This window comes from Capsella rubella, unplaced genomic scaffold (assembly GCF_000375325.1).
Source record: "Capsella rubella cultivar Monte Gargano unplaced genomic scaffold, Caprub1_0 scaffold_7, whole genome shotgun sequence".
NCBI classification, from domain to species: Eukaryota; Viridiplantae; Streptophyta; class Magnoliopsida; order Brassicales; family Brassicaceae; genus Capsella; species Capsella rubella.
The window spans coordinates 14943990-14960148 of record NW_006238917.1 but is presented as its reverse complement, the minus strand read 5'-3'; the positions used below and the strand labels follow the sequence as shown (position 1 = coordinate 14960148).

Sequence of the window (16159 nt, the reverse complement as noted above, 5' to 3'; positions counted from 1 at the left end):
ACATGCAATATATTTCAAAGTCATGTTCATGCACATTGTTATAAGAATTAAAGTATTGACACTCAGAAGAAAAAAATATACTTACATGAGCTCTGTGATCTGTTCAAACCATTTTACCATGTGAACGTACATAAATGTTATTACCTGGCCACAAAGCTAGCATTTGATATATTGTTTTGTGTCATTCATGAATTATGAATTATATCTAAAAATTTGAGTATTGTTCTGAAATTTTGATTTCTAAAAATCTATTTGGTCGAGGAGTAATGCTTTAGTCGAAGAATCTTGATTCGAAAAAAATAATAATTTAGACAATTAATGAACCATGTGATGTTGGTCTCCTCTCACTTCTGTTAATCGAATAATATAACTACTCTTATGAATTAACAAATATAATTTTATTGAAATATATCCTTATCGACTAGTTGACCTCTGTATTAAAACTTGTTTTTGGTTAAGTACCTTTGTATTAAACTTTATAATATTATGATTAATCAAAAAAAGAAATATGCCTATGATAGAGTTTTTTTTGTGTATTTTTTTGTTGAGTTGTTAACTCATGTTATTAAAGTGTTGCCCAAAAAAAGACCTTTTGAACAAAACATATATATAAGAATTTTGAGTTATTATTCATACAAATTTTGTAGTTTGATTTTAAATGAAATGGTCCCTTTGGGGACATCATATACTGATGACTCTGTACACAAAATCTGTCACATGCTCCTCCGTGTACGGTGCTGCCGGTCTCGAATATTCCGATTTGCCGAGGTGGTAGGAGATTTTTCCAATAATCTTTTATATAAAATATGAAATATTACCTTTATGTCATATACTATTTTGTAATAATATTTTGTAGAAGTTACTGAGTTTGGCCTTATTTACATTTAGTTTTCTTTATTTCAACTACAGTAGTCTATCTCAATAAACATTTATATATATACATATAAATTTATTCTAATACGGGAAATAAAAGGTTAGGAAAAATGAAAGTATTAATAAAGGTAAAATGAAATATGCTACGGAATAAAAATTTAAATATCGAAAGAAGCTATCCACTAATTCTTCCAAAGTTTATGTTTTTTTAATACCAAATACAAATATGTAATAAAAATGTTTAAATTATAATAAACTCAATCTAAAGTTTTTAATCAAAGAAAAAAAACTGCATTATCATTACTTTGTTACAAGATAAGAAAGTTAAAAAAAGAAACAAGAATCAAAGAAAATAATTATATATATAAAACATGACAACAGATCAGAATATCTTAATAAGTTTTTTAATCGTATGGAAAAGATAATTTAGCAAAGTCTTTAACAAAGACCAATTGTATTATATTTAAAAATGGAAAGTAGAAAAGGACATTTCAACACATTTCAAAAAATAATATATATTAGTATGAAATAATGAAGATGCAATGTTAGCACCAAACAGAAGACATGTACATAAATGGACTTTGATATGTTTCTTCCTCTCTGTCTCACGTTCATGCATGCCCTGCCTCCAATTATTTACCTATCTACAATCTAATAATTCCACATTTTAGAATATATATATTTTCATTCACATATAATATAAATATATTTTTATTTATTCTTTAATTATACCTTAGAATATAAAAGATTAGGTTGGCAAACATTTAGTATAATAATTTAACAATCGTACTAAATAATATCGTTCCAAACGCTATTCGAACCGGCGATCTTAAGGTTTTGCCAAAAATCTTTATCCGTTGAAGTTTGTATGTTTAATTTTGAATACTTAAGCAAAATTGTAGTTAGTTAACCGTATGGGTCAACAATATTACATCATGTATTCTTCTTTGTCTTTCGGAAATGGACTTTCGAGGAACGTATAGTTCTTGTTCGGAACTATGATTACAAAATGGTACGTACGTATGATCACACGTACGTATACATGAAATTAAAAGAAAAAAAAAACTAATCCAAGTTGATCATCTCGATGATGATTATAATTCATTTTGACCAAACCAACACCGGTGGTGAGTTGAACGAACCGACACCGTACCGGTCCACCTACTTTTGGACCTCTTTCATTATCTCTATCTACACACCACATCCTCTCGTTAGTTTACCAACATGACTCATGCATGGCCATGGGATTGGCTAGTTAGGCCACCATTAATAACAACAATGATCAAATCTACAATAAATAATATTAACATTTTTTTAAAAAAGATCATGTATAGGCGCTTAGCAAATAGTAAGAAAAGTGTCATTGTGGTAATTTATAATGGGTATGTTGGTTTGGTCGTTGCAGGCGGTTGCGGTGAACGCAATGTTTTTTGACCACTAAATAAAATTGACGTTCAAAAATGTTAATCATAGAAATTGTGTTCGTCGCTGCAGCAACTATGTAAATAACAATATTTGCGGCCGCTGCAACCACAAATACATGCGGCGATGAAACGAACAGACCCAATTATATATAATAGAGCTTGCTTGAACGAGTAGAGTAAGACGTTGTGGTCATATTGACGCATGAGTCCATCTATAAGTGAATGTTATCCTTTACATGAGCTCATGTTGTGCAAACCATTATTTTCTTGTGACAATTTTTATTGCGCATTAATTGGTATATACAGTATATAGAGACACTGATCACAAAAATAAAACTGAATCCAGTGAATAAATTCACAAAAATTCAACAGATATTTTTTTTAGCTTGGGAGATTATTGTGAATTTGAATTAAAGAGTGTCGGCTGGTTGATTAAAAAAATTAAAATTGTTTTAATTTAAAAAAATTATATTAATAAACCTGTTAAATCATTCAAAGATAATCTTTTTATTTTATTTTTATATAAATATTTTGCAGAAATAGGGACTTTTGCTTTGTTTAAACCTTTTTGTTACCAAACACATCCATTTGAACTTTATAATATCATATACATAAATAAACGATACATGGTTCACCACATCACCTATATTCTAATAGACATACATAAACAATAACTAGATAGATATTAAAACTAGAGTACATGAATATGATAATTGTATGTAGCTTAGCTACATGACTTCGTCTTGTATTATTTTTTTAAAAAAATTTAAAGTGATAATATTAAATTCAAATATTATTGAAGTAAGTTAAAATGGTCACCAAATTTTCTTAAAACTTAAATAGTCGATATATATATTTTGTGGTCATTTTCAAATCTGCATGGTCTCTGAAAACTACTTACTTCAATATATATCTTTGCTAGTTCTATACGTAGACACATGTGGTTTGATCATAAAATTTGATGAAGAAAATTAATTTCAAGACTATGAAATCAAGATTCTTTGACCACGTACCATCATCACCACCAATTGATTATTAGGTAATACAGTTACATTAATCCACACCTTTGGACTTTTTTTTTCTTTTGAATTCATTTATTATCAAAAGTTGTATGTTTGTGTTCGCTAGCTTCTATCTAAACTTCATCTTTGACATGGGAAAAATAATTACTCCCACGTTTTAGAATTAGTTGATATTTTGAGCAAATACATATTGAGAAATTATTTAAGTTTTACTTATTTTTAAATAAAATATTTTAATATATATATATATATATATAAATACAATTTAACCAATGAAAAAATAATCTGTATAATATAAATTATTAAATTAATAAAATCTAATTAGTTTTGCATAGATTCGTGAGAAAATGCCAAAACATAATCTATTAAAGAACGGAAGGAGTATTTGTTTGCACATTTAAACTCCATCATTCTCATATATAAGAAAAAACATATGTATATGCCACTTTATTTGGAAGCAAACACATCATCATCACATGATAATTTGTAAACGCACAAAGAAGTACATATGCTCAACTGAAATATCTGATTTTGCTATATGGTCATGTCATATGCATCAAAACTTTGATAGGGATGATGATTTCTTCATAGAAAACAAAAGGTATCAGACAAAAAATGAATACGATAGTTATACAAGATGTGAAAATTTTCATTTGTAATTTAAGGTGAACATAGTAACAAAATGGAAAAATCTATATGTATAAAATCTACATAAAAAATGAAGATATTGTTTGTAATTCACATTTCTTAACGCACACAAATATCCCATTATCATTATTATCAAGGAATATATTAGCAAATCTTAGTTATAATTGTGTTAGTATTTTAACATGTTGTTAGCACAATGTAACCATAGATTTTTATAAGTACAAACGTATTTTTTTGGTTAACTAAACAACAAATGGTACATTGCAAAAGATATTAGCGAGGCTAGATCTCCAATGATGAGTATTATAAGATTAAGCTTTGTTATATTGAATAGTTTATGGTAGAACAAAAATTTGTCACTATTTTACATATAATTCAACAACAATTATATAAAAATTTGTCCATACCATAACTTACAAAAAGCTTATTTTTAAGTAAATCTTACAAATATGTCATTTTTCTAAAATCTTATGGATTTGTCATTTACGAAAAATATTAAACTCTAAAAAACAACTGGAACCGACTAAATTCAAACATAATGGATAAAACATCTATATTTTTTTGTCAAAAGAAACTTTTATTAATTTGTAAATCATAATACAGTTTGTTCTCCATCAAAAATGGAGGATTGAAACTATCCGAGTAAAAAGTAGACTTGTTACTTCCATTTGAGCAAAATTGTAAACTGAAAATGGTATATTTAGGGTCCGAATGGTGACGGTAAATTTGGTTAAGCGTGACAAGCGATTTGATAGTGCGGTACAGTTCAACTACGGTATGTGCAGGACAAATATATTAGTGGGACAAATGCGGTAAATGCAAAATAAGCGGTAGAAATAATATTTGAAAATGAGAAATCGGAAACAAATGAAAAAATTTATAAATACAACTAAAAAAGAGTGATAAATTCATAACTGAATTTTTTATTTGTATTTTTATATATTTGATTAGTTATTTTATTGTACTTCAGTTTTGTTTTCCTCATCGTGTATAAATTATTTCTTTAAAAATAGATTTATATTAAATGAAAAGAAGGTTCATATTATATTTTAGCATTTTAAAATGACCAACAAAAAAAACATAATCATGAAATAATATGTAACTTTTGGCCCACAACCCCTAAGTAAAAAAAAAAAAATCACACATTTTGCCACATGTACGAATCAGAAAAACACAGAGAATAAAAATAAAAACTAAAAATAGTAACACTTGTTCATCAGTTTTTATTTAATTTATTTCTGATAGCAACACTTGTGAATTTTTTAAAATATTCTCTCTTCCTCTTTCTCTCTCTCTCACTCACTTCTCCATTATTATTATTTTCAGAGAACCATAAACCTCGTGGCCTCTTTCTGTGTCCCCTTTGAACCTGAGCTAACAGCTTTTACCCATATGAACCTAATTAACATTTTTTAAAAATCATTACATAAACACTTGTTTGATTGGTTTTGTAACGCTCTCAATTATTATTTCTTACAAAAATTCATTAATCATATACCTAATTATCTCCCTTATCTCTTGTTTTTTCTTGCTCAAGATCACAACAACAACTTAACGGTAATACAAAAATCAAAACTACAAAATGTTTTCTTCCACCTTCCACCACTAATCATACATTAATCTTTAGTTAATCTTCCCATTTATATACCTAAAAATTTAAGAAAATAAAATAAAAAATATATATTTCATCTCTTTCTCTTTCTCTTCCATCAAGCAAAGCTCTCTCATAAAAGAATCAATCTTTCAAAAAGAGAGAATCAAATTTTTTTTTTGGGTAATTGTGCTTTTTTGTTTTCTCTTTCTCTAGATCTGTTCTCAGAGAGAGAGAGAGAGATATAAAGAATGGGTTTTTATGAAGGAGCCTCTGTTCATCCAAGAAACCCAGAAACCACAAACTCAGTGAACATACCAATTCTCACTTCTTCTTCATCAGATCTTGAAGCAGACAACAACAATGACAAGAAAGGAATCAAAACCCTTTTGAAAAATATGATCTTTGATCTGGGTTTAGCTTGTTTCCTTCCTCCTGTAACCTCAACTGAAAACTCCAGTAGCAATAACAATGGAGGAAGCGGTGGCGGAGGCGGTGGTGGTGGTGGTGGTGGAGAGAATAACAAAGCTTGGCTTTTGGCGGAAACAGCACCGGAGAATATGAATCCTGATCCACACTCTGTTCACTCATCGTTTAGGTTCAGTCTTTGTTCACAGATTGAGCTAGAGAAGCTGAAAGGTGAAGCTCCGTCGTTGTCTGCTTCGTCTTCTTGTCGGAATCTATCTGTTTCCGGTGGTTCCACGACTGTTCTGATGGTTAATTTGGAGAATGGTGTTACTGAGACTACTGGTAACTCTACTGATGATTTGAGATGGACTAGAGCTAGGTCTCTTGAGAAGAGTATCTCTCCGGTTGCTAATACTTTGGTTCGGTTTAGCTACGGTGAAATCGTTGCAGCCACTCGTAATTTCTCTAAAGGTAACTAAAGTTCCTGATTTTGTTTGGTAATAGCGGATACGGGTCGGGTTTACGGGTAATTTGGGTAGAAAAGTTGAGAAATTTTTGGTAGGTTTTAGCTATTTGTTTGGTAAATTTGGGTATGTTCTACATACATGTTTGACTGTTTTGGTAAGGTCTCAAACTGATAGATATGACCAAGTACTAGATAAAAGATTTGGTTCGGGTATGGTTCAGATCGGGTCAACTCTATTTGGTGTAAATGAGAATAGTCTCTTTAACATATTGGTTCAATGGTTTTATAGGGAGAGTGTTGGGAAGAGGAGCTTGTAGCTATGTATTCAGAGGCAAAATCGGGATGTGGCGAACGGCTTTAGCAATCAAGAGACTTGATAAAGAAGACAAAGAGTCTCCTAAATCGTTTTGTAGAGAGTTGATGATTGCAAGTTCTCTTCATAGTTCCAACATTGTGCCTCTTCTTGGATTTTGTATTGATCCTGAAGAAGGTTTATTCTTGGTTTACAAGTATGTCTCTGGTGGTAGTCTTGAACATTATTTACATGGTAAGGGAAACTACTTTATCTCCTTTGTGTTAGTTTTATTAGTTTAGAGATTGTTTAAGATTTTCTTTTAAAGACTGATGGGTTTTTTGATGTTCTGTTTCTTGAATAGATAAGAAGAAGAAGAAAGGTATTAAGGCTGCTTTTAATTTACCTTGGTCAGCAAGGTACAAGGTCGCGTTAGGTATCGCTGATGCCATTGCTTATTTGCATAATGGAACAGAACAATGTGTTGTTCATAGAGATATCAAACCTTCCAATATTCTTCTTTCTTCAAAGAAAATACCAAAGGTAAAGACTTTGCGAAATGAAATTATCTATTTGGTAAAATTGATCAACAAATCACTAATCGTTTTGATGTGGCTTTGTGTTCAGTTGTGTGATTTCGGGTTAGCTACTTGGACCGCTGCACCGTCAGTTCCTTTTCTCTGCAAAACCGTGAAAGGCACATTCGGGTATCGATCCAAACTTGCCATGAGTTGTTTTTTTCCTCCTTTAAAGCTAATTCTTAATGATCTAATCAGCTAGTAAAAACTTCTTGCAGCTATTTGGCTCCTGAGTATTTCCAGCATGGTAAGATATCTGGCAAGACCGATGTTTACGCCTTTGGGGTTGTGTTGCTAGAGCTAATAACTGGCCGCAAACCAATCGAAGCTAGAAGAACATCTGGTCAAGAAAACTTAGTTGTTTGGGTATGTCATCTAACTTCACATCATTGTTAACTACTAGTATTCAGTTTAGTTATTGCTCAACTTCAGTACTATTGTGATCTTATCGGGTTTTCGAAAAACGCTAACTTAGCTTTTTTTGGTAATCTTTTATAGGCAAAACCGTTAATGCATAGAGGGATGGAAGCAATAGAGGAGCTGCTTGATCCAACACTAAAATGCACAAGGAAAAACTCGGTTCAGATGGAGCGGATGATCCGTGCTGCAGCGGCGTGTGTGATAAATGAAGAGTCCCGAAGACCCGGTATGGAAGAGATTGTCTCAATCTTGAAAGGGGAAGAAGAAGGACAAGAGCCAAAAACACATTCAAGCAGGAAAAACACAAACATTGCTGGTATGATCGACACTTATACACAGCTGCAACAAACTAAATCCGAGATGAAATGTCATCTTGATCTTGCGATGCTCGGAGTAACCGAGCTTGAAGACGATGATCATGTGTACGATCGATGAAAAGATATCAAAAAGAGATTGGATTAAAAGTGTGTAAATAGGTTATTTATGAAAAAGTTTGAAACAGAGTTCTTTAGTTTGTGAATCAGTGACTTGTTGTGTGTAGTGTGTACATTGGTTTCGTTTTTTGTTTTTGTTTTCACTGTGGAAAAAACCGGTTTAGGTTTTTATTTTCCGGTTTGGTTTTCTGATTTCAATATTTTTGAGCTTTTTTGAGAAACCCATTAAAATTGAGAAAATTGTTATTTATTTGATAACTGAATGATAAGTGTGTTTGTTTGTTTTGACTCATGAACCTATTAGGACTATGACTAAGTACTTTGTTACTTTGTTATAAATAGACAACAAACTAAACCTTATAACATTAACACTACAAAATCATCAATATCGACCATATTAGTTTCAACGTATGAACAAAGATGGTATCGATGAATCGTCGTCTAACGTTTCTCCTTTATGTTTTCGCCTTTAGCCTTACCATGATGAGTACCTTATCATACTCATCTACTTCCATATGGATCAGAAACCTACTTCATGAAAAGAACGATCTCATAGTACATTGCAAATCCGTGGAACAAGATATGGGATACCATAGGGTGCATCCAACAGGATCCTACCAAGTGTTACAGTTGGACTGTTATTTTGGGCCGTGTTGGTGTCATCTATGGCAAGGACCTAAGTTCAAGCATCACCAAGTGTTTGGTATTAACAATGGACAAGTATGGGAAGCAAAAGAAGATGGGATCTACTTATCGAATATTCAGTCTTTCGAACATCTTGATCAGTCAGCTTTTGTGTTTGGTTGGGATGTTCCTTTGTCAAGAGCTGCTTCCTCGTTAGGATCGAGTTGTTTCTCTTTAAGCTTATTAGTTTCTTTCTTGTTTTTGTTTTGTGTTATCTAAGTTTTGGTTTACATAATTTTATTTGAATTTGAGTTTTAGTAACCCTTGAGATCTCTACTTTATTTTATGTAAGTCTCATATATACCTTTTATCCATGTCTTCAAGAGAGCAGTTCGTGATTGCATATCGTCGCTAGAATGTTAGGAATCACACAAGTTTGGAGGTTTCATTCGTACGTAGTAGATATTAACCTCTCGTGGTTATGGCTAAAATCAACATCACACGTTTTGTAGCATCTACATAGATACGAAGAAGATGTAGTAGGGTTATACCAATCCCAAAGAGAAAAAATGAACACAATGATAGAACCTCATTTCCATGGTATAAGGATTTATGGAGCTTATTCAAATTCTTGTAGAGGAAGTAAACCGTCCCAAAGAACCAATAGTTGAACTAAGGAAATATGTTAAGATATTTCTACCTAATTTAAAGTGATAGATGATTCGCTCAAACTTTTTTTTATAGGAAATTTCCTACGAAAATCTTAGCAAACTCGATTTCCTACGAAAATTGAAAGAAATGTCGGTTTCATACTATTTTCCTACGTTTGTTGCGATAGGAAATCGTATTGTTATCAAAAATGTTAGCTCCAAGATACGCGAGTCAACATAACATACTCGTGGATTGAAAGTATTGTTGGTAACTTGGTATAATAGTAAAAAAATTTCATACTATTATTGTGTTTCGACCATTGGCAATGGCATCCTTCACACATGAACGAGAGTTGTTCTTTTCTTAACGCTCGACTGTGGTTGGATCGCCGCAAAGTGTGAAACATATTTTGTGAGGCAAAAGACGTCTTGGTATGTTATGGTTGACCATTACAAGTGTTATATTTATTTGATCACTTGTTATGTTATGGCTAACCATAATTATCGTCTAATTAAGAAATTTAAATTTACTTAAATAATAAGAATAAGTACATATATAAGTAATAACCCTAAAAGTTATTGTTACTATTTACCTAATTGAACTGGGAGTAGTATTTTATTATTATAAATATAGACAGAACAAAACTAAAACCTTAATTCTAAAGTCTAGAGAGATATGGTATCAATGAATCGTCTATCGTTTCTTCTTTTTGTTTTGGCCTTTGGCCTTACCACGATGAGTAACACAGCCTTATCATCATCTTACACACACTCAACATGGATCAGAAACTTACTTCACGAAAACAACGATCTCATAGTCCATTGCAAATCCAAGGACCAAGATATGGGATACTATAGGGTGCATCCAACAGGATCATACAATTTACTTGTCGATGCTGAGTACGGTGAGTTGTTTTGGTGTCATCTATGGCAAGGACCTAGCTTCAAGCATCACCAAGTGTTTCGTGTTCGCGATGGGAACGTATGGGAAGCTAGAGAAGATGGTATCTACTTGTCGGGGATACAAAGTTTTGAACATCTTGGTCAGCCTGTGTTCGTGTATGGTTGGGATGTTCCTTTGAACTTGTCAAGAGCTTCCTCGTTTGGTTTGTCTTGTGTTTATTTAATAAGCTTATTAGTCCCTTTGTTATTGTTTTTGTTTTATTTTATTTAGGTTAATTGGTTCTCTTATGAGTTTTTGGAATTTGATTTTCAAGTTGTGTTAGTTTAGTTTTGGTTATAGGATTCTTCTGGTTTGGATCGAACAACACAAACCTAGAATAAGGTTCTTTACCAAATTCTAAAGAAGATTAATTTATAAAGAAGACTAATTTATATATCAAATTATGATTTCAGAGATATATAATTAACTTTGGAAGAGACAATATTGTTTCTCAAATTCGATATACCATAATCACCTCTTCGAATCAAAATCTCATAAAATAATTTAAAAATTTATATTTTAAATTTCAAGAATTTGAAATTTATCTTAAACTTTCAAAAGATGAAAATTCAGAAAACTAAGAAAAAATGAATTATGATGCTTTTACTTTATCAACTCGATAATACGTTGTAGATTTATTTTGATTTACAATATTTAGATAATGATTAGTTTTTGGATGTGTAGATAGTGATTTCTTATGTATGGGTGTTTGTCCACCCCTGTAGCACCAACTGTATCATGATTATATTAATTCTTAATCAATACAATTATTTGTTGAAAAAAAAGAAAGATAATGATTAATTTTTAAAATTAATTAATTACAAATAATCGAAATGAAATAACTAAAACGAGATTTTGGTTATTCTATTCTGGTTTCGATTGTTGATCATTAACCGATTGATAATCTTGTGTAAACCAAACCAAACCGGAAAAATTACAAATCTAACCAAAATTATTCTAAAATAAATAAAAAACCAGATTTGACAAAAAAAAAAAGAAAAAAAAAAAGAAAAACAAATTTTGGTTTAGTTAATTTCAATAATATTATCAGAAATCGAACGATCTTCAACAGGGCCATGGACCTCATTTCGAAAGAGCTCTCAGTAGTGAAGTGTTCTATCAAGCTCCAAAATATTTTGGCCCAATAAAGGCCCAAAATGAAAATCATTAATTTTCCTTTTTCTTTTACCCTTTCTCCTTTTTTTTTTCTTGTATTATTTTTTTTTGTCGTTTTGCTAAGATATTTTCTTTTTTGGTTACAGTTTCCAAAGAGAGACGACTCTGACTCCCAAAAAAATTAAACATTTCAGCAAAAACAAAGAGAGCGAAGAAGAAGAAGAAAAAGACGATTTCTCGAAGAAGCTATGGCGGATCAACTCACTGATGAACAGATCTCTGAATTCAAGGAAGCTTTTAGCCTCTTCGACAAAGATGGCGATGGTTAGTTAATCTCTTTCTTCTACGTCCTTCCTTTTTTTCCTTTGATCTTTCCTGGATCTCGCTTTTTTTCCATTTCGTCTTCGATCGATGCTTTAGAACGGCGTGTTTCGTCTTCTCTGACTCGTTAATCGCTTTGGATTTGGTGTTATTGACCATTTTGTGTACCTTCTCGTTCCCTGTGTTTATGATCTTTGACCGAGTAGTTTTGTTTTTTCGATCTTCAGTTGCTTTTTGTATTTGAATGAATCGTCTTCTTGTTGTCCTGTTTCGTTGTTTTGTTGGCTTGGATCTGAGTTTTTTTTTTTTTTTTTGCGTCTCATACGTTATGGTGTTTGAATCTTTGTTTGATTTGATTTCACAGAAACGTCATTTAGCTTAGCTCTGTTCATATGTGTAGTAGAAGTGTGATTTGCTTGTTGATAGATTTCAAGGTCTTGATGTTTTAGATTGTTCCCTTGATGTTAGGCTAGTTAATTAAGGGGTTGTTTTCTCTGAGCTTGGAGTTTGATTCAAACGAATTCGTAAACTGTTTAGAAAATGATTCTTTGTCTCATGATACTTCAAAAGTATATATGAGTTGTCTGGTAGATTCATTTGCTTTTGCATCTATCATTGCTTTTAACTTTTGCATAACTGTGTTATCCTTGGTTCCATTGAGTCTTGAGTATCTCTCATGGGTTACAAAAGCTTTGATGTTTCTTCTTATTCTGTCTCCTGGCTTGTTGATAGGTTTTCAAGGTCATGATGTTGAGATTGTGCTCTCTGAGCTAGGAGTTTGAATTTTATCGAATTAGTAAATTGTTTGGATACTATTCTTGAATTGTCTCATGGTTGTATCCTGCACTTTTGAAGCTTGAAGTGCAATTTTGTGTAGATTAGTTTTCTCTTTTATTATTAAAGTGATAAGCAAAACAGATTCATGTGTTTTTTGCATCTTCATCCTTGATACTATTGAGCCTTGAGTATCTGTGATGGGTTCGAAAATGTAATGCTCTTTCAATTGTGGTTACACAGGTTGCATCACAACCAAAGAGCTGGGAACAGTCATGCGTTCACTAGGGCAGAACCCAACAGAGGCAGAGCTCCAAGACATGATCAACGAGGTTGATGCAGATGGAAACGGCACAATCGACTTCCCAGAGTTCCTGAACCTGATGGCAAAGAAGATGAAAGACACTGACTCAGAGGAAGAGCTAAAAGAAGCATTCAGGGTATTCGACAAGGACCAGAACGGTTTCATCTCGGCTGCTGAGCTACGCCATGTGATGACCAATCTTGGTGAGAAGCTAACTGATGAAGAAGTTGAAGAGATGATCCGTGAGGCTGATGTTGATGGAGATGGTCAGATCAACTACGAGGAGTTTGTCAAGATTATGATGGCTAAGTGATTGAAGACAACGACGATGACCTATTATCATGTTTCTTAATGCTTTTTAGGAGTTTTAACCAAAGAACATTTGCATGATTGGTGGATAAACTGAGCTTTAAACAGACTGGAATTTGAGACTTTCTTTTTTTTCTTCTTTCTGGTTTTTATGACTTTTGTGTGTGTAATGGAAAACAAAGTTATGTTGGTTGGAAATAGATGGTCACACCCGAATCTAAACCCGAAATTTTTGATTTAACCTATTGGGTCCTAAACTCTTTTACCCAAAAATCCAAATCCGAACCTGACCCAAATCTGATCTAAACCTAATCTCGAAAACATTCAAAATATAAATGTAAATAAATAATTTAGGATCTTAATATCCAAATTATTTATTGGAATATCCAAATTTCTACCCAAAATTCTAATTTTTGACCTGAAAGTCATGGTATTTACCCAAAAATTTGAATATATATCCGAAAATCCAGACATTTACCCAAATTTTTTGGGTTTTTAGCGGTTATAAAAATCTATACTTGAATTCGAATAGTTCCGAACCAAAACCGAATCAAATTTTATATTTACTCTATTAGATCTTAAATACCTTTACCAATAAATCCGAACCCGAACGGTTCTTACCCAAATCCGATCCGAGTACCGGAACGCCCTCGCAAGTTTGGGGTTGGGGTTTTAGCCACAAGTTAGGTTCGTATAATCTGTATGGTATCTATCGCTTTAAAGGTGGTTCCAATCCAAATTTTGCGTCCAATAAGAAAGTTTTAAAGCCTTCATACGACAGACATGCATTGGCTTATTTTGTCAACAGAGTATAAAGTGGTCTGTGTTATTTATTTGGATTCGAAGTTGAAAAGTTTTGATGCTGGGCAAAGGGGAAAGCGACACATGTAAAAGGCTCAAAGCAAGAGGTTCGCATTTATGCCAAACGCCATATGCTATATTGGCGTGTGGGGATGAAAACTAAAGCATCTATTCACTTCAAAAACAAGATTTTATTTTTAACAACTTTCAAACACGTACGAAAGCTCCGAATGGTAATCATAACGCACTATAAAACCGCACCGTAATAGTGCTATAACAGTGTCAAAATATTTGTATATACATATATATCTATGTATTTTCGTTATTATTTAAACCACACATCATTTTTCCCGCAGTGAAAAACGTAGTTACCATTCGGAGCAAAAATATGATGTTAGTTTTTATTTTTTTAAGTCTAAAATCATATGAACGTAGTTACCATTCCGAGCCAAAATATGATTTTAATTTTTTTCTTTTTGGTCTAAAATCATACTAACACTGATTAGAAATTGATTATTATGTAAGAGATATTGGGAAACTAATAATATCAATCAATAATTAAAAAAAATTTATCTATATAATGAAACAAAAAATATATGGTAGATTGAAGGCGAAAATATTCGACTTTTCTTTTTTGTAATAAAATTGAGACTAAATATTAGATGTTTTAGAGATTTTTATTTTGATTCATTATATAGGATGTCTTATAAATTTATATACAAATTATATATGCATTTGAAATGTTTGTGACTATTTATAGTCTACTATTTTTTTTACAAATGATTGTATCCATTCAAATCCAAAATTTCTTTGTAGGGAAAAAAAAACTTTTTATAGCTGTGAATTTTTAACTAACAAACCTTTTTTAGAAACGATATAGTTTTTTTTTGTATGTAGATTTTCTCAATTTAATGACACAAAACTATACTTGAAAATTATACAAGTGGTCATGACTCATGACCATGATTCACTCTTATAGTGACCAAAGGAACAATAATTATTATTATATATACCAACTTGTCCTATGTTTTTTATTTAATTAAAAAGACACTTTCCTTTTCTATAATTGAAGCATAATAAATGTAAAAAGAAAAAAAGTAAATAAAAAACTTAGAAATAAACTAACTAACAAAGATGCCTCCAGCTCACGCAATCTTTAACGCGTTTTATTAAAAAAAACGCGTTATTAACTTATTACGTCACTCTCTCTTCTTCCTCATTATTTATACAGCTCTTAACCATCTCCTTCTTCTCCACTCTCATCAACTCTAACCGTTTTTTTCACGATCTCTCTCAAAACTCTCAGATCACAACAATGTCGACGAAGAACGGAGTCGTACGTAGCTGTTTAGGTTCAATGGACGATATCAGAAAAGTCTTCCAACGATTCGACAAAAACGGCGACGGGAAAATCTCAGTCGACGAGTTAAAAGAAGTGATCCGCGCTCTCTCACCGTCAGCTTCACCGGAAGAAACAGTGACGATGATGAAACAGTTCGATCTCGACGGTAACGGATTCATAGATCTGGACGAGTTCGTCGCTCTGTTCCAAATCGGAATCGGCGGAGGCGGAGGAGGAGGTAATAACCGTAACGACGTTAGCGATTTGAAGGAAGCGTTTGAGTTGTACGATCTCGACGGTAACGGGAGGATCTCGGCGAAAGAGCTTCATTCGGTGATGAAGAATTTGGGAGAGAAGTGTTCTGTTCAGGATTGTAAGAAGATGATTAGTAAAGTTGATACTGATGGTGATGGTTGTGTTAATTTCGATGAGTTTAAGAAGATGATGAGTCACGGTGGTGCTTGAGAGATTGAGATTTCGCCGGAGTAGCAAATTAATTTGATTTCTAGGTTTTGTAATTAGGATTTGATGATGATCTTCTCTATGGGGTTAGTGACGACGGCGATTAGAATGTGTAAACCCTAGAAATTAAAAAAAAGGCAAATCCTCTAAATGATTCAGAAGTTTCCTTTTGTTTCATTCCTTGGTTTGTTTGTTGTGGTGATTGATAATGAAGTAATGATCATTGATTACTCTCTTAATTACAAAATTATTAAGGTCTTTGATTTAGTAATGTGATTGTGATCTCTTAACATTACCTATTACTACTACTAGCTATAACATTCACCATTACATTACCTTAGTTTTAAATTGAGTGAT

General features: G+C 32.2%; 4 protein-coding genes across 4 annotated transcripts; all 4 read left to right on the top strand.

Annotated features, from left to right (window-relative positions):
• Window positions 1-5439: 5439 nt before the first annotated feature.
• On the top strand, window positions 5440-8444 carry LOC17880692 (probable serine/threonine-protein kinase PBL7). The gene is made up of 6 exons (XM_023779417.1): window positions 5440-6437; window positions 6722-6979; window positions 7089-7267; window positions 7352-7431; window positions 7521-7668; window positions 7801-8444. Exons 1-6 carry the CDS (start codon window positions 5810-5812, stop codon window positions 8155-8157), a joined length of 1650 nt encoding a protein of 549 aa, XP_023635185.1. The 5' UTR covers window positions 5440-5809; the 3' UTR covers window positions 8158-8444.
• A 1722-nt stretch (window positions 8445-10166) lies between these two features.
• LOC111829469 (S-protein homolog 26-like) lies at window positions 10167-10714 on the top strand. Its single transcript, XM_023778559.1, has 2 exons — window positions 10167-10536; window positions 10674-10714. The coding sequence occupies exons 1-2, from the start codon at window positions 10167-10169 to the stop codon at window positions 10712-10714; spliced, it is 411 nt and encodes a 136-aa protein (XP_023634327.1).
• Window positions 10715-11657: 943 nt separating this feature from the next.
• LOC17880805 (calmodulin-1) lies at window positions 11658-13419 on the top strand. Its single transcript, XM_006284636.2, has 2 exons — window positions 11658-11813; window positions 12828-13419. Exons 1-2 carry the CDS (start codon window positions 11738-11740, stop codon window positions 13199-13201), a joined length of 450 nt encoding a protein of 149 aa, XP_006284698.1. The 5' UTR covers window positions 11658-11737; the 3' UTR covers window positions 13202-13419.
• Window positions 13420-15255: 1836 nt separating this feature from the next.
• LOC17878748 (calcium-binding protein CML24) lies at window positions 15256-16037 on the top strand. Its single transcript, XM_006285880.2, has one exon. The coding sequence runs from the start codon at window positions 15314-15316 to the stop codon at window positions 15803-15805; it is 492 nt and encodes a 163-aa protein (XP_006285942.1). The 5' UTR covers window positions 15256-15313; the 3' UTR covers window positions 15806-16037.
• Window positions 16038-16159: the final 122 nt, after the last annotated feature.